This window comes from Rattus norvegicus, chromosome 19 (genome assembly GCF_021556685.1).
Source record: "Rattus norvegicus strain SHRSP/BbbUtx chromosome 19, alternate assembly SHRSP_T2T, whole genome shotgun sequence".
In the NCBI taxonomy this organism is placed as follows: domain Eukaryota; kingdom Metazoa; phylum Chordata; class Mammalia; order Rodentia; family Muridae; genus Rattus; species Rattus norvegicus.
The window spans coordinates 55,774,097-55,801,297 of record NC_141552.1 but is presented as its reverse complement, the minus strand read 5'-3'; the positions used below and the strand labels follow the sequence as shown (position 1 = coordinate 55,801,297).

The following is a 27,201-nucleotide window of genomic DNA, read 5'->3' as shown; positions in this document are numbered from 1 at the left end:
TAGCTCTCTATTTTAGAGGTTCTTATATATTCAAAAGAAAAAGTTCTAGAAATCTCAAGTCATCATATCAGCTAAAATAAATAAATACTTTTGACTGCTTTCAAAGACAATATAAAAGATGCCATGTTATTGTACAGACATAAATTTTTATACAAGTCTAACTTCTTGGGTTTCCACGTGGTTTAGTGGGCTCACAGGACTTTTTCATCTTCTCAGGAATTTGTTCTTAGAATTTTCACAAATTAGCCATGAATATTTTCTTTAAGAGATGGTATCAAGGTCACCCTGAATGTTCATGGCCATTTTATATAAGAGACTGATTAACAAGCCCCAGGAATGGATGTCCTTCTAACCCCAAGAGCTCGTATCTTTTATGAAGGAAACATACCCAGATGCTGTCTTCTTGTCTGTATTGCTTCCAGTTCCTGCCACTGTCACTGAACATCAGGAGATAGCTGGTCACCCAGTTGGAGCTCCCATATCCACCTTGGGTGGCCACTGATGTGACTTCCATCCTCTCTCCAAGGTCAATCTGCAGCCACTGGTATTTGTTGGACACAAGTGGGGACCAGCCACCAGCTCCTTTAGCAAAAATAGAAAGAACATTGGGAAAGAAGGCATTAAAAAAATCCACAAATGAAATGGAAATGCCAGTAGACTATATGGGATACAGAAAGACCTCTGGGATATGAAATGCCTTGTAATTATAGCAAAACATAGACAAGCAGAAACGTAGTAGACAGGGCTAGACGTGTGCTGCGTGTGTTCATTTAAAGGAAGTTTCTAGGCATTGGAGAGAAATAGGAAGTCTCACTGAATATTTTTAAATGTTTTGTGTGGAAGGCCATGCCATCATTTGGTGCCAGAGTGTTTCCTGCCCACAGGCATGGCTGGGTAATGGTGTGCGGCCTTTGATCTCTCTCTGTCCAGAGACAAAACAAAAAGAAGAGCGTTTGGTGTTGGCAGATTTAACAAACTGAGCTTCATCCTATTTTGGTGCATTGTTAATGGTTGTTCAAGGCGTTTGCAGACCTGTGAGAGGGAGAGATATTGAAAAGCATAATTGAAACAAAACCAAAAATAATCATTAATGAACATTAATGTGCAGGGAACCATAACATCGGAAAATATGGAACGTTCTACGCGACAGGGGAATGGGCTGGGTTTGGTAAGGGGAAAAGAAAGCCACAACTCTGAAGGCTACCAGACAGGATCTCGTGGGATAGCACCACTCCAGGACAGCCTAGCAAGCTGGAGCGATAAGAAGAGGTTTATGTGTGGCAGCTAAGATGAGGTTAACTAGGTCTTGTGAGCTTCCAGTGAACTGACTAATTAGAATAATTTCTCTAGAAGAAATTCTGGACTGAGCAGCGGGCTGTTTCTAGCCACATGGATCCAGGTTTCCCTATAATTAGGGTTGACGCAGATGGTTAGAACCCAATAACAGAATTGGCTGGGACATAAACACAGTCAGTTGCTCTAGGCAAACAGACTGGTCATTTATCAAGATCTCTAAAAGGACTCATAAATAGCATTTAAAAAATTATAGCAACGGCCTCTATTAGTGACATCTTAATAATTCTTGCTTGCCTTAGAATGTATGCCCAATCTATACTATACTATACTATACTATACTATACTATACTATACTATACTATACTATACTATTTTAAGAGCTAGGTAATTTGGGGATAGGAAAGATGGCTCAGCAGAGGACCCAAGCTCTGAGCTCAACACCTACATGTTCCATAGTTCCAGGCCCAGGGGATCTGGCCTCTGTAGGCACTGTATTCATGTTTACAAACCCACCAACAGACACACAGACACACACACACACAAACACACATACACACAGACACATACATCATTTAAAAAATTAATCCATAAAGGATAGATAACTTTTCATATTTTCTTGGTGTTTTATTTGTTTTGTTTCTTGTTTTGTTTTGGGGGCAAACTATTATGTATAATAGCATTCTACTCCATAAAGTAGAGAGAAAGCAAACTGCCAACCTTTCATTGACCCACTATATGTGTGTGTGTGCACATATGCATATGAATATGCATATCTATATCTACCTCTACTTCTATCTATATGATATATATATTATATACATATAATATATATAATAGAATGTAATTTTTGTTGGTATATGTTTTCTTTAATTTTCTCTGTATTTACTCTTAAAGAACACTTAGGACTTGAGGGCTGGGGAGATGGCTCACTAATTAAAACACTTGCCACACAAAAGCAAAGACCTGAGTTCCAAGGCACACAAATCCAGGAAGGGTAGCCCAGTTCTTTTATTCCCGGACAGAGGCATGAGAATGCCTAGAAGTTTATAGGCCAGCCAGTCTGTTCCACACAGCAGGGAACAAGAGACCCTGTCTCAAGCAAGATAGAAGGTGAGGACCAATACCTGAGGTTGTCCTCAGACCTTCACATGTATACTATGGCATATGTATACCCCAACACACACACACATACACACACACACACACACACACACACACACACACACACACACTGTATACACAATTAAATAATATTTTTAGAAATGTGACTTGGGTATAGAGTTATCTTGGTCCCTAACCCCAGCAGCCTTGTTTAGATTAGAGTAAAATGTTATTCATACTTTAAGCAAGAGATATTATGGGGTAGTCATGGACTGTGTTGAGCTTCGGGTGAGTTAGTGCTGTATGTCTGGCCCTGCTTCCTGCTTCCTGCTTCCTGCTTCCTGCTGCCTGCTGCCTGCTGCCTGCTGCCTGCTGCCTGCTGCCTGCTGCCTGCTGCCTGCTGCCTGCTGCCTGCTGCCTGCTTCCTGCTGCCTGCTTCCTGCTGCCTGCTTCCTGCTTCCTGTTGCCTGCTTCCTGCTTCCTGCTTCCTGCTTCCTGCTGCCTGCTGCCTGCTGCCTGCTGCCTGCTGCCTGCTGCCTGCTGCCTGCTGCCTGCTGCCTGCTGCCTGCTGCCCACAACGGTTGCTCCTGTTCTCACTGCCTATCATCTATATAGGAGCTGTTCTTCAGAGATCTGCAGCACACCCTCTATAGAATTCTGCCACAGACATCTCAGGGAGTCCTGAACCCTCTGTGGAACTGCTCCTATCACATCATTTTTATATCGGAGTTAGCACATTCTCCAAGTCTTCATCCCCTGGGATCCAACAGAGACACATGGGTACCTCTCATTGTCAGGTACGACAGTTAAGAATCTGCAGTTCCCAAATCACATAGAAAGATAAGGAGGGTCAGGATCAGAAATCTTTAGCTGCCAGAGTGTAACAGCAACTTCCCTCCTTGCTTACAATGGACCATGTTTTGTTTGGTTTGGTTTGGTTTAAATATAGGCGTGCGGCAGAAATAATGGGTGTTTCTATCCTCTTCCTGTCTGATCTCTCTCCCCCCTATCAAAAGCTTGGAAGCTGAAAGTCTTCGAAAAGCTGGATTTAACAATGACATCTTGGTTACTCTTATTACTGTAATTGCAAATCTTTCTAAATTTTTACCATTTTTTTTCACAGTGAAAACTTAGGAAAGAGGGGTGCCCACAGGCAGCTAGCATCTTGGCTTGGAAGTTCTGCGTGCAGAATTTTATCTCTATTAGCTTATACCTCTGAGAAAATGCTGACAATTTTGCTTCCTACTCTTTCTTAGCTAATTTTAATGATCTGAAATCCATAATGAGATTATATTGGGATTTTTTTTTTCATCAGGAATATCACAGTGCTTCTGCAGTATTTCAGGACACCCTTGTAATCCTGCACTTAAAATGCAAATAGGAGAGATGCGAAGCAAGGGAGAGAGTGTTCTCGTGATCGGAGTGGGTTAAAACTGGATCATCAATTCTCATCAGGAGTAAGAGGAACTCCCCGAATGACCACTCCTTCTCACCAACATTGCTCCCAGTTACAGCCCCACAAGCTGACTTGAAACATTGGCAGTTAATTGACCTTGAACATTTCAATTTCTTACCTGTGGTGAAAAGGTAGTACTGGTATACAAATTAAGCTATCTCATTAACAAGGTACACTGATAAAGTAATGGAAATTCGGATGCTCCCAGGCTTCACCTAGTAATTTCAGTAGGATAAGTCAGCCACAGGGGATGGAAAGATTCCCGTTGGGTTTTAAGCCGCGAGGCTCTGCAGTGTGGTACATGATAGAATGTGCTTGTTAGAACTTTAAGAAAAATGTGGAGGAGCGACGGGGAATTTTTAAGTTAGAAATGGCTCCATCACTGACTGATCTTAGCAGCCTTTGATGGCAGGGAGGGACAACGACAATGACGGCATTGATACAAATGGCACCTCAGCTGACGGTCACACTGCACCAGCCCCCTAGCCACTGTCCATCTATCTAGCCTCCTGGAGACAAACCATCAGCATAGCTACTTGGTTACAGTGGAGAAGGTGATGGCTAACTCCATTAAATTGAAAAGTCTAAATGACTATAAATAAAACACGGTAATGAATTCTTTATTTTGTTTATTAACTAAACCTTTCAGCTGCTAGTCAAGTGTTATTTGTCCTTAATGTGCTTTTAATATGCTAATATATTCAACATTACAGTAAGCCAATACCTATGAAACTAAATACCATCTTGTTCTAATGCCATCTATTCTGGTTACCGAGGTTAACCTGGCAAAGAGTCTTATCCTTGCATTTCTTTCTCTCTCCACAGGTTACCACAGGCTTCCTTCCTCAACCCCATCCCTCTGTCTCCTCAGCCTTCTCCCTTCAGCTAAATCCCTTCTGAGATTTAGCATGGTAAAGTGTCCTGTGGGCTTCAAATAGAAGCATTTCTCTTCTATTTCTTTTTGACTATATTTACTTGTTATTTTACTCTGTGTGTGTGTGTGTGTGTGTGTGTGTGTGTGTGTGTGCGTGCGTGCATGCACATGCGCACATGTGTGCCTCAGTATCTCATCACATATGGGAACAGAGTAGGGTCACATAGGTGACCATGAAGGTTAAAAGACTGGTGCCAGATACCCTAGAGCTGGCTTTGCAGGCTGTTGACAGCCACCAGATGTGGGCACTAGTCCCAAAGCTGTGTCTTCTGCAAGAACAGCAGTCACCAAGCCATATCTTCAGCTCCTAGAAACATTTCTGAACTGTTCAGATGACAACCTGGAAACTCATATTTTAAGGTCAGCTCTCCCCCCAAGCCCTTAATAGGATTCCTAAATATTATAGTACTGCCATGAGAATTCAATTTTTTAAAGCAGATGAAGTACCTATTGATTTCCCCACGTTCAGAAATTGTGACGGTACGTGCTGGCTGTAACTTTCTGAGTGCAAAAACCGTTGTTACTGCTATTGACTCCGAGCAAAGAGTTGTCGTCACAATAAAAGCTGAGCTTTAAAGATGTTTACTGACCTCGCAAATCTAAGGGTAGGGAGGTAAATATGTAGAAGGCAGTTTGCTCTCAATCTTGCTCTTTTGTGCAGTGGGTAGTGGTTAACACAGGTCCTCAGAACCGTCCAAACATGCTAAGACTGAGACGCTCTGTGTCCTCAGCTGTAGACAGGATGTCTATACGAAACCCCACCTGCAATGCTCAGAAAACTCTACGGAAGATGGGGCAAGAATAACGGGAGCTAAAGAGTGGGGGGCCTGCTGTAAAATGCTGATCCTGATTATGACATCACTGTTGCACATATGGGCTCACAGCAGCTGTGATTATGTACAAAAGACCTGCACAAGAACAGCGCAGTGAAAAATTCTAGCATGATCCAGGGACAGACTGATGATGATCACACCAGCCTGAGGAACTCTTGGCAGTGGATGGCTGCTGGGGGTGGAAGAGTCAATTTTCTTTGGGAGTGTGAGACATTTGAGACATTTCCCACACCCCTCCCATCCACATCCGTAAGGGCAGCACTAACTCGACTTAGTGGCTTTAAGGGAAGGGAGGTGCTAGAGACACAAAAAGAATTGGAGGGGTGGGAGTAATGGAGATGATCAAGATACATTATGGACAAGAATGAAATTTCCAAAACATTTTAAATGCTTTTATTATTATCTGTAATAAAGCATCTGGTTGTCGTTCTCTACTTTCTGCTTACAATTTTTCTAGCCCCCTTTGCACTATGGCCCCTGAAGCATTAGGAGGAAAAGATGGGATATAGATTTTTCATTTAGGGTTGAGCACTCTGAAGTCCCTGTTCTCTACACCTTGAGCTACTGAGGGTCTCTGTGTTAATAGCCGTCTACTGCAGAAAGACGCTTCACTGGCGACAGTTGAAAGGGACGCAAGCTAGTCTGTGGGTACAGCAATAAGCCATTAGGAGTTGGTTGAGTGAAACAGCATTTTCCAGACCCAACACGTGACTGCACATATGAACTCGCAATGTCTGTGACCGAGGGCACATGGAAGGCGGGCGTGTGCATGACCTCCTACCCCTAGCAAAAATGCAACAGCAAGTGAAAACTATTCAAAGAGGGAGAGTCGGTTTTCTTTTAAAAGGTGGCTCCAAGTAGGTCCGCCATGCTCCAGTGGATGGCCCTACACCTAAGAGTGTATGAGCAGCGCAAATTGCACTGGATGGTAAGAGAGAGAGAGAGACAGAGAGAGAGAGAGAGAGAGACAGAGAGACAGAGAGACAGAGAGAGAGACAGAGACAGAGACAGAGAGAGAGAGAGAGAGAGAGAGAGAGAGAGAGAGAGAGAGAGAATACAAAGTTAGGAAGGTTGGTTAAGAAAGGGGAGAATGGGGGTTGGGGATTTAGCTCAGTGGTAGAGCGCTTGCCTAGGAAGCGCAAGGCCCTGGGTTCAGTCCCCAGCTCCAAAAAAAAGAACCAAAAAAAAAAAGAAAGAAAGAAAGGAGAGAATGAATATGGGACAAGTAGTTGGAGGACTAAATATGATCAAAATATTGTATTAAATTCTCAAAGAATTCATAAAGGCATTTAAAACTATTTAGTGACTAGATGATTGCACAACAAAGTAGTTCTTTGAAGGGTTACCTACCACCTTTAGGTTCCCACAAAACCTGTCTCTGGAGGATATGTTCCTATTAAATATGACAGACAAACTAAAAAGTATCCAGTGTATATTCAATAATAAGCTCTCAGATGGAATTTGCATATACAGAATTTGCAACAATGTTATACTTTGTTATCAAAATTATCAAGTGAAACAAAATACGTTTTCACATTTCTTAGAATAAAACTTGACAATATTAGAAAGAATAATGAATTTTCCCAATATTATGCAACATAGAGATGAAAACTTACTTTATATTTAAAACTAAAAATTAGTTTCTGTTTTTAAAAAGTAACCTAACCTCTGTGTGACACTTGAAAAACCACCCCCTTTTTTCTTTATTTCTTCTTTCTTTTTTATTTTATTTTATTTTGCCCCTGGAGTAATTATAACTGAACTTGACTCACAGTGATACATTTTATCCTCATAATATGCTGAAATGCTATTCAGTGTTAGCTAATTGTAAGTAATCTGACTGCCGAGTTGTGTTTAAACCTTATATATGCAATGTCCAGTCTTCAGCATTTAGTGCTGGGATGGGAGGAAGAGCTTAGACTAAAGGAAAAAGAAAGGAAATCGTGCTCATGGTTACAGCCATGTAATATAGGTGAGAAGGCACTTCAGCCCTGCTCATACTAAAAATGGCACAGCGGTCACTACCTGGCTTATCAGGGGAGGTTGACATGGCTAATGAATGCATTTGGCTCTCAAGCAGACGAGTATGAACTATAAGGAGAGGGTGAGTCAGACTTCTTTCTCAAGAGATAAGAATGCAGGACACAGACGTTCAAGGACACTATGCACAAGTGACCACCATTGAGTGGTACTGCCAGCCACTATTAGGACATCCAAACTTCGAGAAAATAATTGGCTTAATTAAAATTGTCAGAGGAAGGTTTCCTTCAAAGATAATTACTTCTTTTTTCCAAATGGGATCTCACCTGTATTTCCCCCAAGAATCCCCATTTGCCTGGTTCATTTTGAACTTGACATTAAATTACAAGAAAAAGGAGAGAATAGAAAGAATATGGTGCCACTTTTTGTCTGGTTTCATTAAATGGTATTTGCTGTCCAAGGAGCATCATTTAAAGTCACAGCAAAGTAGTTCTCCCCTCACCCCAGGACAAAAAGTAACAGTGCTGATGAAGCTGCTGCTGCTGGTCTCTTCTTGAGTTTATTCCCAGTTCTTGCCTACTCTGATCTCAGACCATTTCTGGAGTGGACAGATGACCTGGACCAGGCCAAGGGAGCAAGGCTAGGGTGTTGAGGGGACTACTAAAGAAGTGTTTCCATGCTGGCAAGAAGAAGGGTTACAAAGACATTGAAATAACTTGTAGGAAGCCTAAGCAAGTGAGGCCAACAGAGAAGCAGAGGAAATAAGAGAATACACCACCAAGTTCTAAGGATGTGCTCAGGAGCCCTTGGTCAGCTCAGTGTAGTTTTGTTTTCGTGAGGTATGCCTTGCCCTCTACTTTAACAAAAACTCCTCAGGGCCACTGCTATAGCTGCCGCCTCTGCTGCAACCGCTGCTCCCACAACCACCATCTCCTCCTCCTCCCCTCCCTCTCCCCCTCCTCCTCACCTCCCCTTCCCCCTCCTCCTCCCCCTCCTGCTTCTCTTCCTCTTCCCCCTACCCCTCCTCCTCCCTCACTCTCCTCCTCCTCCATATCCTTTTTCTCCTCTTCTTCCCCTCTTCTCTACCTTCTCCTCTTCCTCCTCTGCCTCTATCTTTCTTCTATCTTTCCCTCTCTCTGTCTCTCTATCTATCTCTGTCTCTCTCCACAACCACCAGTTCATCATTGACTTTGTTCTCTAGAACACACCATATCCCCAACCAGCACAGGCACTGTTAGATCACCACGCTGCTGCTGCTATCTTCCAACTTTAAAAGCAAAGAAGATGCTTCTCTTGACCTCATTTCATTAATTCAGATTTTCTGCCATTTTGGTTAACACTCTACCAAGGAGCCATCCACATCACTTCCAGCATATCTCATCCCATCCGACCTTATGCCAGCTACAGTCAGACATCTCCTCCCATATTCTCAACTGAAAATGTTCTTAATCCAAGTAACCAAAGGACACCAGATCCTCTAATGCAATGGGCAGACTTCAATCCTTCTCCTCCTTGAACTTATGGAGACTGCCATCCTTGGGGTCACCCTCTGTGTCTTCAGGTATTTCCTTTACTTAGCCCCTGCAGGAGTAAACTCTGAAATCTCCTCCTAGGTCATGGACTGTTCCTTTTCAGGCTCATAACTTCATTCTTCCTTTTAATTTTCATTTATATGTATGTATGTATTACCTGTACGTATGTGTATGTATGTATTATGAATGTATTATATAATCATGTGTATATGTATGTGTTTGTGGGGTTTAGGGTAGGTGAGAGTGCATGCTATACAGTACACACGTTGTATAGTGTTCTGTGTACATAGAGGGCAGAGGGCAACTTACAGGAGTCAGTTCTCTCCTTCCACCAAAAGAGTCCAACTCGCCGTCGGCCATCTTTCTTCTTTTGTCTCCAGTCATCTCTCACAATTAAGACTCTCCAGGTCTCAGCCCTCAGCTTTGTTTATTCTCTTTCTATTTTTGTTCTTTGCTCTCTTGGCCAATTTGTAAATTTTACTCTTTTTTTTTTATTACATCTTCAACTTCCCACCCACCTCCTTACTCTACAATACATTTGCCTAATGTGGTCACTACAAGTCTGTCCTTCCAGTTCCTTGAGGTGAAAATAAATAAATAAATAAACAAACAAATAAATAAATAAGTGGAATCACATTTAATTCCTTTCTTTCCCTTACACCATATGCCTCAAGCACTGGAGGATACTGGTAATTCTTCACCCTCAGAACCTTCATGCATGCTTCCTTGTCTCAAGTCTTATTGTGCTATCCTGGATTCTTGCAGTAAGCACCAACCATCTTCCTCTTTCAGTCGCTGTCCACTGAAACTCTCTTCTCTATACAATATGTATAAATACCACCCCTGAACTCGAAAATACTGAAGTCACTCTCAGTCTTACACCAAGTGAAACATAAATTCTGAGGACAGCAACTTAAGATTCTACTGGAAATTATTTTCCTTCACCCCTCCCGCCCACCATTTTTTTCCTTCCCAGCTGTTAAAGTTTGAATGTGTCCCCCTGAAGTTCATATGTTGGAAACATAATCCCAATGAAGTTTTAGGGAGGTCATTAGGATAAGGTTGAAGCTCCATTAGGGAGACCCTCATGACACCTCCATATCACAGGAAAACCATACACACACACACACACACACACACACACACACACACACACACACACACACACCAAATTGCTTTACTTACTCAGTCCTACCATGTGTCTTTTATCTACCATACTACTGTGCAGGAAGACTTGATTTCCTAGCCACAAAGCATGAAAGGTCACACAACAGTTTTCTTTATAATTTCCATGGTCTGTAATATTATGTTACACCAACGGAAAACAGACTAAGACACCGGCGTTTTCCTTTCCACAGACAGAGATCTTGCTGTTCTTTGAGTGAACTTCATCATAAGCTCTATCTTCAAAACTACTCAAAGCTTACCATCTCCTGACATTCTGGTTTAAGTAATTCTTTATCCCTGTGCATCTTGTAGACAGGACAAATTTTGAGTCAAAGTTTTTATAGATGGGATTCTCTCTACTGGAAGTTCCACCTAGATATGGGAAATGGTCACTTCAGTCTCCACATTCCTGGCTGCTAGGAGTCTCAGCTAGGGTCACCCCTATTGATTCTCCAAGCCTCCCTGTTCCAGGTCTCCAACTAGTCCCAGAGATACCCCAATTTATTTACATTCTCACTCCCAGCCCTCTTCAGCACTCCTTTGCCACACCTGATCCCCATTCTAAAAATGGAGCAGAGATTGAGGGAACTGTCAACCAATGACTGGCCCAACTTGAAACCCATCCCATGTGAGAGAGCCTACCCCTAACACTATTAATGATCACTTGCTACACTTGCAAGCAGGAGACTAGCATAACTGTCTCATGAGGGGCTTCACCCAGCACTATATGGAAACAGATGCAGAGACCCACAAGCAAACATCAGGTGGAGCTTGGGGAATCTATGGAAGAGTTGGGGATAGCATTGAGTAAGCTGGAGGGGTAAAGGACACTACACGAAGCCCTACAGAAGTCTTCTAACTAACCTAGGCCTATGGGAGCTCACAGAGACAGAACCACCAACCAAAGAGCATGGAGAGGCTGGACCTAGACTCCTCTAAAAATTTGTAGCATAAATGCAACTAGGCCTTCATGTGGGTCCCCGAACAATTGGAGTGGGGGCTATCTCTAACTCTGTTGCCTGCTTTTGGGTCCCTGTTCCCTAGCTGCACTGCCTGGACTAACTCAGAATCATATGGTCTATCACCAACCCAGACTAGGAAGAGTACCACCACTATGCATCTTTGACCAAAACGTTACATAGCTTATGACCACATTTCTAAATAATGAATAAAATAAAATTGCAGTCCTGTAGGCCTGAATGTTTGAACTCATACAAGTTGGGCCTGAATTCAACTAAATCACAGAATGCATTTCAATGGCGCGCTCACATGGAAAAAGCTCCACAATTGGCTGAGATCTCAATCTCACAGCCAACCAATGAGCTCACAACTACCCAGTTGAGTTACTCCAAACTACATCTCACAGATGTATCCACAGTTTTGGTTTTTTTTTTTTTTTTTTTGAATTCTGGACACAATAGAAATGAGAGGCTTTCTCCCTTCATCTCCCCAGCAGGGCCCTGAATTAATAATGCGTCACTAAGTTCTCCAAGGCCCGAGTCCTTTGTTGTCTATCAATTTTGCCTCACAGCAAATTGGCAGGCTGACTTTCAGCCCTTCTTTTTGTCTTGCCAGATCAAACATTTCTGAAATATTTAATAATTCAGGGGATTGAAAAGTAAATATTTATATCCTTTCTCTGTTCAGGCATTTTGATTTATATATTTGATTTTCCCATTTTAGGACAACCGAATTTCCTCCAGAGGCCTAGGAAAGCTACAGAAAACCCTTATACTGTGCCTTAATCTGTTTTTCTTTTGACCACATCGAGTTTTGGGTTATTTAGATTAGCAGTTTGGGGGAAAATGGTTTTGAGTACATGGTGTCTAGAAAGTCAGATGATGAACAGGACCTGCCCATGCCTTACTTTCTAAGCCCATTATAATACTTGTCTAAAAGTTCCCATTTAGATCCATTATATCGAGGCAGGTCATTTCGGTAAATAACATCATGGACCGGAGATAGCACACTGGCTCAGAGGTTTAAATAACATATTTTTTCTTTTCCAGCCAGTCTGAGATGATAAGCTGTCATAAGCCAAATACCCTTACACCAGTCCTTCTGGATCATGAAGCTAAAGTCCTTCTCCTTACAGCAAACAGACATCGTCTCCACACAACAGTTGGGAAAGCAGCATGGGGTGTGGTGGTAGACATTAGGCATGGAAGGTGAAAATCCAGTCATAGGTGTTTGATTGATTAAATGAGTTAATATTCTTCCAATATGATTCTGAGATATACATTTTGAAATTTCAGAATCTATTCCTTTGTATTATATTGCTATGGTCATTGCTACTGCACGGACAACAGTAGCATGATGACTAATGATGTATCCAGCCAAAGCAACAATGTTTACCCTTCAGCTTGGATATAGATGGAAAAAGTACCTTTCTTCCTGATACCAACTCTTTAAATTTAGACTCTCCAGCCTTTAATTTCTAAAATGTATGACTAGGAGTTCTTTCACTGTCTCCTGAGAGACAAATTGTCATGTAGCCTCTTGCCATTTTTATAATCCGGGTCTGTCTCTCTCAAGGACCTATGAGACAGCCTTTGAAAACCAAGCATTGAAGACTAGGTCCGTCTTCCAGGCTCTGTGGGAGATTAGGAGCCCAACTTCCTCAGCCTCCGATTAGCAAGCAGATGGTCTGATCACATTGGCCCACAGCCACCAACCCCCACCAATGTACTCTGGTACATTTCCACTAGGTCAGCCTCTGAGGGCTTGTTGCAAAAGAACTGAGTTCAGTCTCTCTCCTCTATTGAAATATCTTTGACCTCTGCTACAATGCTCTTCAATAAAGTCCTCTTTGGCCTCTACCTCAATCCAGTCTATTATGTTTACTTTGATAGAAGCTCTTTCTCTTTTCTTGTGTTCCTTTGATGTAATTTTTGTTATTTGTTGTTGTTTTTCTTCTGGGTTTTAATCTCCAACACCTTAACCATTCTACAATTAGAGTCTAAGAGAAGAAAAATGCGTTGTTGTGGCCCATCTCAGAGTTAGATAGCCATTCTCCATTGTAGTACACAATGCCCAATGGATACCTCTGTATTCCTGTGCTATCAGTTAGCAAAAAGGAAACTGTGTAGTAGCACGAAAGTGTCATGCAGCTCCCTCAGCACAAGGTAATGTTGGCCCTCGCCAAGAGAACAGAGAAAGGTATGACCAAACTACTGCACAGACAGTCGCATAGCCACAGACATCCAATGCTGGGAATCAACTCTGCCATTCTCAGCAGACGCCGAAGGCACAAAGTATAAGAATCCACTCACAATCTTCAATCACCTCTGACACAACAACAAAATAATGGCAGCTAGTCACACCCTGGCACCACGGGTGTGCTTCATCAATCAACTACCACTTTGGAAGAAGAGAGGAAATTTAGGAAGCTGATGTGACTGAGATCTCACTTGGAAAGGACTCACACATTCCAACGGAGCTCTGATAGCCAGTAGAGGCTAGTGATTTGGAGACAATGTAAGTGGGACCACATACAGTAAGGAGTCTGGACAGAGTTAGAAACAGAATCCTACTTTAAAACAACACAGCTATCAACACTTTGACAATCATGAATAATATGTGAGACGCTCTTGCTCCCCTTCAACCGCTGACCAGACTCAGGAGTTCAGAACAAGATGGTGGTGAACATGCCAGTGTAGGATTCAGATCCGAATGACCTATGCACTCTAGTAGTACTATGGGCTACTCATGAATGACGGACATACTAACAGCTGTCAATAATATATCTTATAATTAACAGTAGAAATGTAGATTATGGAGAATAATTCCATTTTCATATATAGCCGAACAAGATCAGTGCAACTTTACAATTAAAAAAAAATCTTGCCATTTATGTAACATGAATGCAGCCATAGTCACACATTAGATGAAGTTTGGGGGCATCATAAGGATCTAGACACAATGTTATGTAATAGTATATAGAATGTATCCAAGTATGGTGTAGAGTTTGAAGCCAGCAGGTAAACTATTTCCCTATGCACACATTCAATTCTAGAAATGCTTCCAAATGCAGACCTTTCCGATAGGCAAAGAATTGATTCCTCTAAAATCCCTGATTCCAGCCAGCTCCATCTGGATCCTGGTCTATGAAAAAATAGAGGGACACAAAAAGGTTATGATTTGATGAAAAAAAAATAGAGTAGGAAAAATGGCCATCATAAGTTTTATGAAAAAATTATTCCACTACCATGAATCTTGTCCGGGATCCACACGCATTTGAATAGTTTGAATTATCCCTGATGATTTAATCATTTTAACTGATTTATTTACCTCATTGAATAAAACATATCAAGATGCAACACATTTGATCTTTGGGTATTTTATTGCGGTAAAATAATAAAATACATGTATGCAATGCCGGCTGACTTTTCCAGAATAGATGCTTTCCCTTCATCTATTACTCTGATTATTTAAATTTTTTTACTTAGGTGTATGGGGATGTGTATGAGTATTTGCCACATGAATGAGAATGTCAGCGGAGGCCAAAAACAGGTGCTGGATCCGAATGGAGCTGAAGTTACAGTCAGTATCTGCCTGACGTAACTGGATCCTCTAGAATAGCAAATGACCTTAACCACTGAGCCATCTCTCTGACTCCTACTAAGGCCTTCCTAACGTGAAACACCACTGGTTCACTGGTCTGTACTAGAGAACGGTAGCAGCTGTTTCCCCGGCTTCGTAAGGATAAAGTTTAATCCGCGTTTGGAGGGAGCACGCACGGTCAAGTTTGTCAGGAAGTGAACAACATGGACGGCCAAGCGTAAGAGGGGAAAAGGACATCAGTTTATCTCCGTCTGATTTCTATTCCTGATACACAATGGCAAGTTTGGAATTGTCCGTTGTGATAAAAGAAAGGCTCACAAAGCAACCTCATTTCTACTCAAACCAATGGGGCCTTTCACACAATCGTCCAGCAACCTATCATCGTTCATGGTTCCCAGTGTATATTGATCCACTGAGTCATAATAAAATAGTACTTCCAGACGGGAGTGAGAAGAGTTGTGTTTCTGCCTAGCCAATTTCAAATTGCTTCTGGCAATACTATGAATCTCATCCGCACCTCTGTGTTTCCCTGCAAACTCTGTTACCACACAGGAACACGAAGGAACTGAAAGTTAAAAGAAAAGCCAGTGCCATAGCAGGGGCAGCTCCACGCATGCGCCCTATGAGAGCTACAGTAATTGCAAAGCACATACTTCTGATAAACACAATGAACAATTACCAGCACGGATTGCTATGGCGCAGCTCATACTGCTTTTATCACATACATATTCCCCAAAGGCGTAACCCATAGTTACGGAAGGAGGATTGTAAAACACCAGAGGTCAGGGATGCACCTTTAGAACCGAGAACTTTGCTTTCTTAGTGTAAGACGTTTGCAATTTGTAGCTGTAAGAAATGGGAAGGCAGTATTTCCTGAGCCAACTAAGCCCAACAGTCAACCATAAATGTCAAGAACTTTATATTTTCATTTAATGGCACCAATTTTTCCTTCAACAGACGCATAACTGAGCACAAGAATATTGTGTTGTATAATTGCCCTGGTGAAAATTTTAAATCTACTGCATTTGCAGAGTCACACAGGAGTCTGAGTACGATCTTTCCAGTGCTTTGTGCGCCTTTACATAAGAATGGGAGGGGCTGGGTAACAGTGGGGGTGTCCCACTTCAGGGGAGTCTCAACGGGACATTCAGGGTTTGCTTGATTCTGAAGAGGGAATGCTTTCAAAAGGTGTCTGAGAGAAAATTATCCTTCGGGACCCTTGGGGGTGACCTCCTTCTGTGTCTGTTATCTGAACTGTAGCTTTGGGGGTTTCTGTCTCTCTGTTCCTCCACCGCGTGTTTTCCCGCACCATTCATAAGCCGTGTTTTTGAGGACCCTTGCTGCAAAGGTACCTTGTGGACGGGGAAGCCTGAATTTTGTCTCCTGTAGCTCTGGTTTCCCTTTGATGACTACATAGGGCAACAACTCCTCTGTGTCTATTCATAGACGTCCTATAGATATCTTAAACTCAGAACTCCAAAAATGGACATTTCGTCGCTTGTCAAAACCAGATGGCCAAATAACTCTGGTCTTCCATTCATTTGGACTATAAAAAAAAAACAACCTTCAAATGGTTTCTAATTATTCCTTCTCAAAAATACCATGAGGTTGCCAAATTGAGTCACCGTGACTTCCAAAGTGATTCTCATTGCATCCCTTTCGTTCTCTTACTCCTGTCCTGGTTGGAGGCCTTGTTATCTCAAAGATGCCATTAAAAAAAATTTTTTTCCTCAGCTTGCCGATCGGTCATTAGGGGTATATGTTTCAGTGAGACATCATCTCCAAAGAAAAGGGGTTCTAGTGACCTGAGAAAAGTGGGTTCCCAATTACCGGAAGCATTAAGATTGTGGGTGAGCACAGAGGTCATAACCTACGCTGAAAAATCTGGAAAGACTTCCAGAGATAGTCATATCTGTGCTGAGAAGCTCAGGTCAGAGAAAACAGTAGCTTTCCTGAAGGAACGGGCGATAAGAGGCTTGGAAATGAGAGAGAGCACAGCATATTCAGGGACTTGAAACTGCACCAAACAGTTGGGCTGTGAAGTCATAGGACTTGGCTTGAGATGGAGGACGAGACTACACTGGTAAACGGAGGCTGATCTTAAGGGCCATAAAGGATACAGTGAACACTGACAGAGTGAGAACTAGGGCTTAGGGGAGGCGAAGAAATGAATAAACTGCCAGTAGGCAGTGTAGAACGATCTCCTTGGTCAAATTATAGAAAGAGAAAAGGCACCTTTAGGGTTGCGGTATTAATCAGAGCTGAGAAGTCTGAGGCCCTAATGAGAGCCATGTCTTCTAGCAAACACCATGAAAGGGAACAAACAAGAGATGACTTAGTGGTGAAGAATGGAGAGGATCTTATGATCCGTGGATAGCTCATAACTACAAGATGTTAGAGCATCGTTACAGAGATGAGGAAAAGCGAGAGAAAGCCAATGGTGAGAATCTGAAGAACATTCTAGATAGCGGTGCTGAAAGTGGTGGTGGTGGTGGTGGTGGTGGTGGTGGTGGTGGTGTGTGTGTGTGTGTGTGTGTGTGTGTGTGTGTGTGTGTGGTGCTGAAAGTGGTGGTGGTGGTGGTGGTGGTGGTGTGTGTGTGTGTGTGTGTGTGTGTGTGTGTGTGTGTAGATGTGTAGAGGTCAACGTAGGGTGCCTTCCTCGGGTGCCAACCACTCTCTTTTCAAGGCACAGAGTCTGGCAACCTCCTGTAACACTTCTTCCCCAAGAATGGGATTACAAACACAAGCTACCACGCCTGGCCTTTTCTCATATGGCTTCTGAGAATTGAATTCAATTCTCGTGACAGTGCAGCATACACTTTCCCAACCAATATCTCTCCAGCACTAATAGAAGAAACCTTTGAAAAAGACGAAATTGAAACAACAGGAAGTCTGAAGAAATAGGAAGGGCTTGTGAAGCCGATCAGCGGTTCACTCTGGAACCAAAGGCAGCTCTCCTTGGTGAGCAGAATGAAATGACCTGGGCCTGATGGCACACATCCGTCAACCCAGCTACATAGAAGACTGACGCAAGAGAATCACAAATTCAAGGACTCCCTGGGCTCCACAGAAAATTTGAAACAAACCTGGATAACCTAGTGAGTTCTCAAAAGAAAAAGCCAAAAGACAGTTAGGGACAGAGATCAATAGTAAAGTCCTTGCCTGGTATATGGGAAGTCTTGGAATCAATCTCCAGTTTGACCAACGAAGAAAGAGAACAAGGTCTACCGTGTTATGGGATTTGGTACAGATGTTTCCGAGAGGAAAGCTGGCAACACTCCTTTTGGATTCACACTTGCTACAAGTCTTTAATATGTGTGTCTCAAATAGCCAATCTATTTTGCACCAAGCCTTTGCAGTTCTTTGAGTTCCAATCTTAGCAGCAAAAGCTACTTCCTATTATGACACACTGGGTAACCGAGTTCAATCTGGCTTTGCAGCCCCGTGACAGCACAGGTGTCCACGAAACCTCTTCTCACTGTCCGTTATCTTATTGGAAATATATGTACATCTCCCTATTCCTCCCCCTCAACCAGAATTTTCCCGGCCCTACTTCTCAACCGCACCTCAAATATCATCTCTTTCCAAATCTCACTTGTTAGCTCGGGAAACTCTGTCACAGGAAAGGATGGGCTTGCCTGAAGCTCATTACATTAATTACAAAGAACCGGATGTTAGAGCACCAGCTTCATGTGTGAAGATGACCTTGCCCAAACTTTTGTGACCTGGTTCAACATGAAAGTGTGACTCGTCATTAGTTGGTCTGCCATTGATCTCATCTGCCCAAACTCAGAGAGACTGAAATAAATTCGATCGATTCTGAGATGAAATCAGAAGGTCAGAGGGCAATGGGAGCATTTCCTTTCTGGTGACAAAGTGAAAGGACAGAGCTTTGTAATGAACGGAGCCGACATTTCAAAGGATCTTAAAGCCACTCTGTCATTTATTCTCTAAGAAATATTTGGTGATTAATTCCCATCCAACTCTTTTTTTTTTTTTTGGAGCGTCTGAAATGTGCTTTGAATCCCAGTGACAACATCCCCAGTATTGGTATCATAAGGTGTCTTAGGATCATTAAACTTATTAAAACTTAATGTGTTCTGTCCATAGATTACAAAGTGGTCCATGTTTGTATTTTGTTTTTTGAGTGATGTGAAAATGGCTTATAGACTGCCCACATGTGTTTTTAAAATGTGATGGAGACAGATATGGGGAGTTTATGGTATAGCATGGCAGATCTAGTGCTTTGGGCATTTCTAAATCTTCAAAAAGATTATGGAAGCTTAGTGACCTGTAGATGACAGAAGATAGCAGGTTAGGAAAGGTCACCTTTTTAAATTTCCCAAATGCCATCCCTCACATCAAAGAATATAGAATTTCTTTCCCTAATCACGTAAGTTAATTATGGTTTTCAAACTTGAAAATCACTCTACTGACCTTAGGCAAATATAACTACTGTATACTAGGGGCTATCATTCTAATTCTAGTCTATATCAGCAAAATCTTCAATGTACAGCCTAAAATACTGAACTAATAGATGCTTAGTACAAAAGAGTACCCACACAGCCCAAGAAATGCTATAAAGGACTCTAAGTCTACTGAACATATATAGAAACCACCTATATATTCCGTAACATGCTATGTATTCTGTGTCTCAACTCCCTGGATCTCGGCTGGGAGTATAACTCTGTTGACAGAATGCTTTCCTATCATGCACAGACCCTGGGTTCTCTCCACAGCACTTTATAAACTAGGCATGATGGTGTATGATTGTAATTTCAGCATCTGAGTAATTGAGGCCAGAGGATCAGCAGTTCAAGGTCACATTCATCTTGGGTTACATTCTGATTTAGAGACCAGCTTTAGATACAGGAGATCTTGTTTTGAGACAGAGACAGAAACGGACGGAGAGAGATAGAGACAGGCAGAAACAAACAGAGACAAACAGAGAGAGAGACAGATAGAGAGACAGACAGAGAAAGATTGCACAATGGCTGGAGAATGATCCTAGAGTTCTGGTGAAGCCAGGCTAGCCTAAGCACAGTCTGATTCAAAAGCTGTTCCATATATATATGCACATGATGTGGCTTCTACCTCCACGGTGTTTAACTCTTACAAAAGATAAATGTGGGGCTGGGGAGATGGCTCAGTAGTTAAGAGCACAAGCTGTACTTGCAGAGGATCTGGATTCGGTCACTAGAACCCACTTTGGGTGGCTCACAACTGACTGTAACCTTAGCTCTAGGGAGATTAGATGCTTCTGAACTCTGTGGGCATTGTACTCACCTACATACACACGCATGCGCGCGCGCACACACTCTCTCTCTCTCTCTCTCTCTCTCTCACACACACACACACACACACACACACATGCACATGCAACTTAGAAATAAAATGTATCTTAATGTCTTAGGATTACTATGACCAAATGGAAGTTGGGGAGAAAAGGGTTTATTTGGCTTTCACTTCCATATCACTCTGTCACTGAAGAAAGTCAGGACAGAATTCAGACAGGGTCAGAATCTGGAGGCAAGAGCTGATGCAGAGGCCATAGAGGGGTACTGCTTACTGGCTTGCTCATCATGACTTGTCCAGCCTGCTTTCTTATAGAACCCAGGACCACCTGCTCAAGGTTATCACTACCTGCAATGGTATGGGCCTTCCCTTGTCAATCACTAATTAAGAAATACCCTACAGGCTTGCCTACAGACCGATCTTATGGAAGTCACTCCTCTTAAATGGCTTTAGTTTGTATCAAGTTGACATCAAACTATCCAGTACACTTAAAGAAAAAAATAAAACAGAAACAACCACGAGACCTATCTGGAGATGATGTATGTCATCTGAGGGACTGAGTAATGCAAGCACTTGAAAAATTAGGATTAAAACACTCTGCGGTCTGAGAAACAGGGGGAAGAAGAATCCTTGCATTTTGATTCTAGGGTCAGACTTAGAAAGGACAAAATGTAAAGCTAGTATGTGTAAAGCAAAGGAGTGACATGAGGCAGACCAACGCTAGGCACATTTTTCACCATGGCAGTAATTGGACTGAAGGGATTGAGGGGCACAGAGAGGGCAGTGCTCATTAAAGCAGGAAAGGAAAGACTGGAGAACATTCTCTGTTCAAAGATCAAGACTGCTAACCCTCAAACTTCCAGTGTCCAATGACCATGTGTGTTGCCAATTATGAAGAGCAAGGGAGACGGAGAGAGAGAGAGAGAGAGAGAGAGAGAGAGAGAGAGAGAGAGAGAGAGAGAGAGAGAAAGAGAGAGAGAGAGAGGGAGGAAGAGAGAGAGAGAGAACATCATAATTTAGAAGTTCAGAAGAAAAAAAAAGCAGTAATTTCTGGTCACTAATAAGATCTGTGATTGCGACATACTGTTTTAAAGGAAGATAATATCCACAATATTTTAGCCTAACCATTACAGGCTTGAGGGTAGATAATTTGCTATGTCTAGGTGATTCCCAAAGTACATTAGTTTAACTTTTGACTCTGGATAATTATCAAATAAAAATTCAAAAGAATCTTAATTCATAGATAGACAGATAGCCATAGATGTGTGTGTGTGTGTGTGTGTGTGTGTGTGTGTGTGTGTGTGTGTGTGTGTGCACATACTATACATATCACTTAAAAGAATACATTTTGGGGCCAGCGAGATGGCTCAGTTTGTGAAGTTCTTGCCTTCCAACCACAAAACCAAAGTTCAATTCCCAGAACCCATGTAAAAACATCCAAGTTCGGTAGCAAACATATTCCCTGTGGTAGATGTGTGGGGGTAGAAACAGACAGATCCCTGGAACTCACTGGCAAGTTGGGCTAGCCTATTTGATGAGTTTGTGCAAGTGAGAATGCCTATCTCCTAAAAACAAGACGGTTCTTAGAAGACTCTCGTTCATCCCCCTCAGTTCCTCCATTTGACCGTGTAACCTGGCCCCTACCTCCTTCCCTCCTTCATGTCTCATTGTTAATTTTATATCCACTTCTCTGTCCTTATTTCTATACTCTCTCGGTCTCTTTTCTAATTTTTCTAGGCTTTACATACTACAGTGATTTGAATAAGAATAGTCCCCATAGCCTCATATAATTGAATGCTTCATCACCAGGAAGTGGAACTCTGAGAGGATTAGAGGGTTAGGAGGTGTGGCCTTGGTAGAGGAAGTGTGTCACTGGAGGTGGGCTTTGAGCCAGGCTCTGCAACTCTCCTTCTTCCTGCTGACTGCCAATCAGGTTGTAACTCTCAACTATGCCAGCACCATGCTTACCATGACAGCCGCCATGTGCCCAGTTGTGATGATAACAAACTAAACCTGAAACTATAATCCAGCCCTAGTTGAATGCTTAAATTTATAAAAGTTGCCTTGGTAGTGGTGTCTCTTCACAGCAAAGAAGAGGAATATAGACACCCACATTTATACCCGTATTTATGTGTGCATATATAAATGAATATATACTGTATATACACACATATATATTACAGGAGAGGATATGCATATAGATGAGCATGTGTTACCTGATGCTCTTTTAATGTCAAATACACTGAACTTAAATACACTTCCCTTGTGAAATAATAATCTATACTGAGTAGACACTGAATTAGCCCCTCGATGGAGCATGTTATAGGAAATGGTCAAACAATCAAGAAAAGATCAAATGTTCAATGCTCATGGCATGATAAAACGTCTCAGTGGTGAGTGCTACCTTAGCACTGTGTAAACCTGGCTTGGTCACCCCCAAAGTAAGTTAACACACAAATTAAAGCTTCTGTGAATTCTTTACATGTAGAAAATGGAAGGTGTTCTGTGAAAGAAGACTGGAAGAGCTCGTATATAGGATGGGATGAGGATGGGAGTATGATTCTGGGGATAGGGAAAAAATCTCTCGTAGTATAAAGGAGTCATCTGGGGAGAGCTCTTGGTTCAAAGAGAATGCTCAAGAAAGAAGGAATGGATGACATCTGCTCATTGTTTCACTTTTAATAACCTGGAATTATCAGGACACAGTCCCTGTTTTGACATCATTTTTCTTCTTCTAATGAGTAGAGGAGAAAATGTACAGGTAAAGGCTTGTAATACTGTAGAAGATAAATATATTATTATTATTATTATTATTATTATTATTATTATTATTATTATTTATTATCCTCTGAAAACAAAAGGCAAGGAGTGGGTATCTGAAGAACAAGAGTCAAAATTTCCTCTGTCCTATATATGGACAGGAACACACATACATTTGTACAAACACACACACACATATACAGAGACAGACAGACACATTCAATTTGTTAGCATTTCTGTATGTTTTCAGTAAAGAACAATGCAGAATGGAGAAACACCCTGCCCAAATATATAAAAATCGAACAAACAAACCATCACGTAACCTCAAAGTTGAGATCTAAACATTTGACCTCAGAGTACTCTGCTCTGTGTGTGGCCCAGGAACATCGTGTACATGCCACACTAACGAGCTCAAATGTGTCTCATGAACATGCAAAATAAAATGTACTAGGGTTTATTTTTCCATAAGCAAAACACATAGTGAAACATGAGAAACAGATCACACTTGGTTCTTATTTTTATATCAGTCTGATTTTTTTTGTAGGAAATCCTAATAGCTTTTCCACAACATCATTTCACTTTGGCTCATGAGTGGGAAGTCCGGTGCGGTAGCATGCTGGGAAATGTTTAATAACCTGTTCTCTGGGAAGGAAGGTTGTGCTTGATAATATGTGTCAATTCCTGTGGTGTCAACGCTCCCTCCACACCAGACTCCAGGCTATCTACTTGGGAAAGCTGAGATGGGAAGAGACGCTCACAGTAGGCCCTCACACATCAGCGGGCTACTGGCCATATCTCTGAGATAAGCTACTTAAGCCAAGCAGCTAGAATCATATTACAGTTATGAGATTCTCTGTCACAGCCCCGAGTGTGAAAAATGCATTTTTCCCCCTAACTCAATCTAATTTTCTATCTTGTGCTCTTATTCTGTCTCATGTAGAAAATCAATCTAATCATTTCGGAGGAACTCGGTCCAGTTCATGGATGACTCAATCAATTAAGAATTATGCTTCTGTCACCTTCAGCTTCAAAATGCCTGCAGGGATTTATCGTCCTTTCCATTGACCCTGGTGACTTCTGGGAACACTGGACAAGGGACTGCTTCTTGGTCAGCTGCCTGGGCAGTAAATGAACACATATAATCAGGTACCTTCTATCCTTCTCTGTATTAACTAGTAGAGCATGGGCAAGATACATATTTTATTGTGACATTCTGGTATCTTGCATGCATCCCAAGTATAAGATCTTGTCCACAGCTGTGGCCTCAGTTTATAGCACCTATAGTCCTCCCTGCCGTATCCCTAGCTCTTATTTCTCTCTAGTACGCCTCCTTTTCCTACAACTCATTTCTGCTGCCCTAGGGAGCTCCTATGCATCCCCATTTTGCATCTAGGGCTGATGTGTGTCCTTGCTACGTGACAATCTACATAATTCAGTAGCAGATGATTTAGTTGGGTTTTTTTTTCCTTCTCTTTTCTTTTCTTGAGACTGGCAGACTCCTTGTCCAGCATCATTCTAAACACACTGTTCACATGTAAGCATCTAAAGATGAAGAAAGGGCGCCACGAAATGCTCTACCATAAACTTGGTTTGAAAGTAGAGAAAAGGTAAGTTAGTTTTCACACTTGCTTGCTCCTGACCTGCCTTCTCCTCAATTCAAACTCTCCTTCCAAGTAGGGCAATATTGTTAATATTATTAACAGGTTAATATACTCTTTGAACTTGACAAGATCTAGAATCGCCTAGGAGATAAACCTCTGGGTATGCCTGGGAGGGAGTTTCTAGATTGAATTAACCGAAGTGGAAAGACTCAACTAATTGCCAGTGACATCATCCATAGGCTCTTTCCCAAACTGAATGGAACAGAGATAGCTGAATATTTCAGTAGATGATGATCTCTCTCTCTCTCTCTCTCTCTCTCTCTCTCTCTCTCTCTCTCTCTCTCTCTGTGTGTGTGTGTGTGTGTGTGTGTTTCTGTCTCCCTCTCCTTCCCCTCTCTCCCTCCCTCTCCCCCTCCCCCTCTCTCTCTTTCCCTCTCTTCCTCCTACCCCCTCTCTCACTCTAGCTCTCCCTCTCCCCACTGTGAACATAGCGATCATCTGCCTCACACTCTCACACTGCTCCTACTGCCTTGCCTTCCCTGCCATGAGTGACTGCACCCTCAGAATGTAAGCCAAAATAAACACTTCCCTCCTGAACTTGCTCTCATCAGGCATGGTACATAGCAGCAAGAAAAGAAAAGAAGACAGGGGAGAGAGAGAGAGAGAGAGAGAGAGAGAGAAAGAGAGAGAGATTCCTTTAGTCTCTTTCATCCTTTATCAACTCTTTCATGGTTTAAGCTTGCAAAGTATTCTGTAAGCCTTGTTGCCAAGTTATGCAATAACCTATATTTGCTTAAGCATGAGGTGACTCATAATACCTGAGATAGTTGAAGAATAAAAGGCAAGCAGGGCACCTATGTATAACCTGTTGCCCACACCATTCTGTGCACAGGGAAGAGGCCACTGAGAATCATTCTAGCATTAAGTCTTACAGCATCTTTCCTTATAGAAATGTGTGTGCTCACCTTTCCCAGTATGGCCACAGTTTGGTGCAGAAATGCAGAACACTTCATGTGACGAGTAAAAAGAATCCACTCAGTGTCCCTCACTGGCCAGTTTGGTAGGACTTACCGTAGAGATAGGCAGGTGTCTGCCAATAGTAATCAAAGATACTAGCATCTACCAGCTATTGCCTTATTCCTGATCCATGGCCTCTTCAAAATTACAATAGAGCCTATCAAAAGACAAAAGAAAGAGGGTTTTCCTCTGGTGTGGGTCATGAAGGCCTGCCAGATAAGAGGTCAATGCCTGTTTAGCCATCTTATGGACAGAAGCAAGATTAAACCTCAGAGAGCAAAGTTGTGCTTACACTGACTACCCAGGAGGCTGCTAACATTTACACGGCATTGATTTTTCCACATACAGTGCTCCTAAAATGCATGGCTGTTGACAATGTCTTTTGATAGAAAAATTTTGCAAATGGTGTGCATATTCCACTTTTGAAGGGTCTGCTATAAAATGCATATTTTCCTTCTCTATTATGGAAAAAAATCATAACATTGCTGTTTAAAAAAAAATTGGGCTTTATCCAGAAAAAAAAATACAATTGCACCATAAGAGTTTTATTTGAAAAGAGTTGAAAGCTTTGGCTCATATATTCTACTCTTTCATGAGACATCATTTGGGGGATTAAGCTAAACACAATTTGGAGGATTATGTCTGTGAATAGGAAGTGAATGATAAGGGAGTGACCCAGCGCAGAGCCAATGTGCAAAGACTGGGAAAGGATTTTATTTTGTCCCATTTCAGTTCTGTTTCCCCAAGTACTTGAGGGAAATCTGTCAAAACACTGGCTGATGTCAACCTCAAAGTACATGGACCCCAAAGATTCTACCCGCCAAAGAGCAGAGGAAACGGGGGAGGCAAGGGTGAGTCTGTAAACCCAGCAAGCCAGGGGCTGAGGAAGGAGGTTTCATGGCTAAGCCCTGTGGTATGTGAAGAGGGCAGAGGGAAAGAGAGGCAGGGACAGAGAGACAGAGACAGAGCAAGACAGAGGGAAAGGAAGGGGAGGAGACAAGCCCCAAATAAACAGCGAAGGAAAACAACAAACTCTGTGAGGACGGGAGTCATCTGATTTCTAGAGTTAATAGAATGAATGCTAAAATGCTGTTTCAACCCCCTTCCCTAAACTACGAGGCTTACAAGGAAATAAATAGCTCTTGCAGTGTGAGTGTAGTGTGTCTCCCACAGACTCACGTGTTTGTAAATTGCTGGGTTTCCAGCTGGAGGTGCTATGCTAGACGATGGAGCCTAACTGGAGAAAAGGTGTGCCCTTGGAGGTTATGCCCAGGCCCTAGACCCTTCATCATTTCTGCTTCCTGCCTGTCACGAAGTGAAGAATCTCCCCTAACCACACTCCCACTGCCGTCAGTTCCGCCCAAGTGCATAAGACCATGTGTCCATGGTCTGACAACACGAGCCAAAATACATCTTTTCCCTTCAGTTTGTGCTTTCAGGTGTTTCTGCCGCCAATACACAAAAGTAATTCACACAATAGAACAGTAGGAGAAACTAAGAGAAACTGTCCCCGAGGAAGCCAACAGGAAGCCTACCGCTACAGCTTAAAATGGGTTATGGTCAAAGACCGAAAGGAACTCGTGAACAAAGAGTGAAGAAAAATAGCAAATGTTAACTCAGCACATGGGAAAGACAGACAAACAGCTATGCAGAAAGGAGGAAATTG

General features: G+C 42.2%; 1 protein-coding gene and 1 long non-coding RNA gene across 2 annotated transcripts in view; one reads left to right on the top strand and one right to left on the bottom strand.

Moving 5' to 3' along the window:
- Positions 1–27,201, bottom strand: part of Cntnap4 (contactin associated protein family member 4) — a 278,839-nt gene that overhangs the window by 194,013 nt on the left and 57,625 nt on the right. Inside the window, 1 exon segment of the mRNA NM_001107432.1 lies at positions 389–582. Within this exon segment, the coding sequence (NP_001100902.1) occupies positions 389–582 (194 nt within the window).
- LOC147999468 (uncharacterized) lies at positions 2,783–5,368 on the top strand. Its single transcript, XR_015643632.1, has 3 exons — positions 2,783–3,194; positions 3,713–3,854; positions 4,679–5,368. It is a non-coding gene; the product is annotated as an uncharacterized LOC147999468 (long non-coding RNA).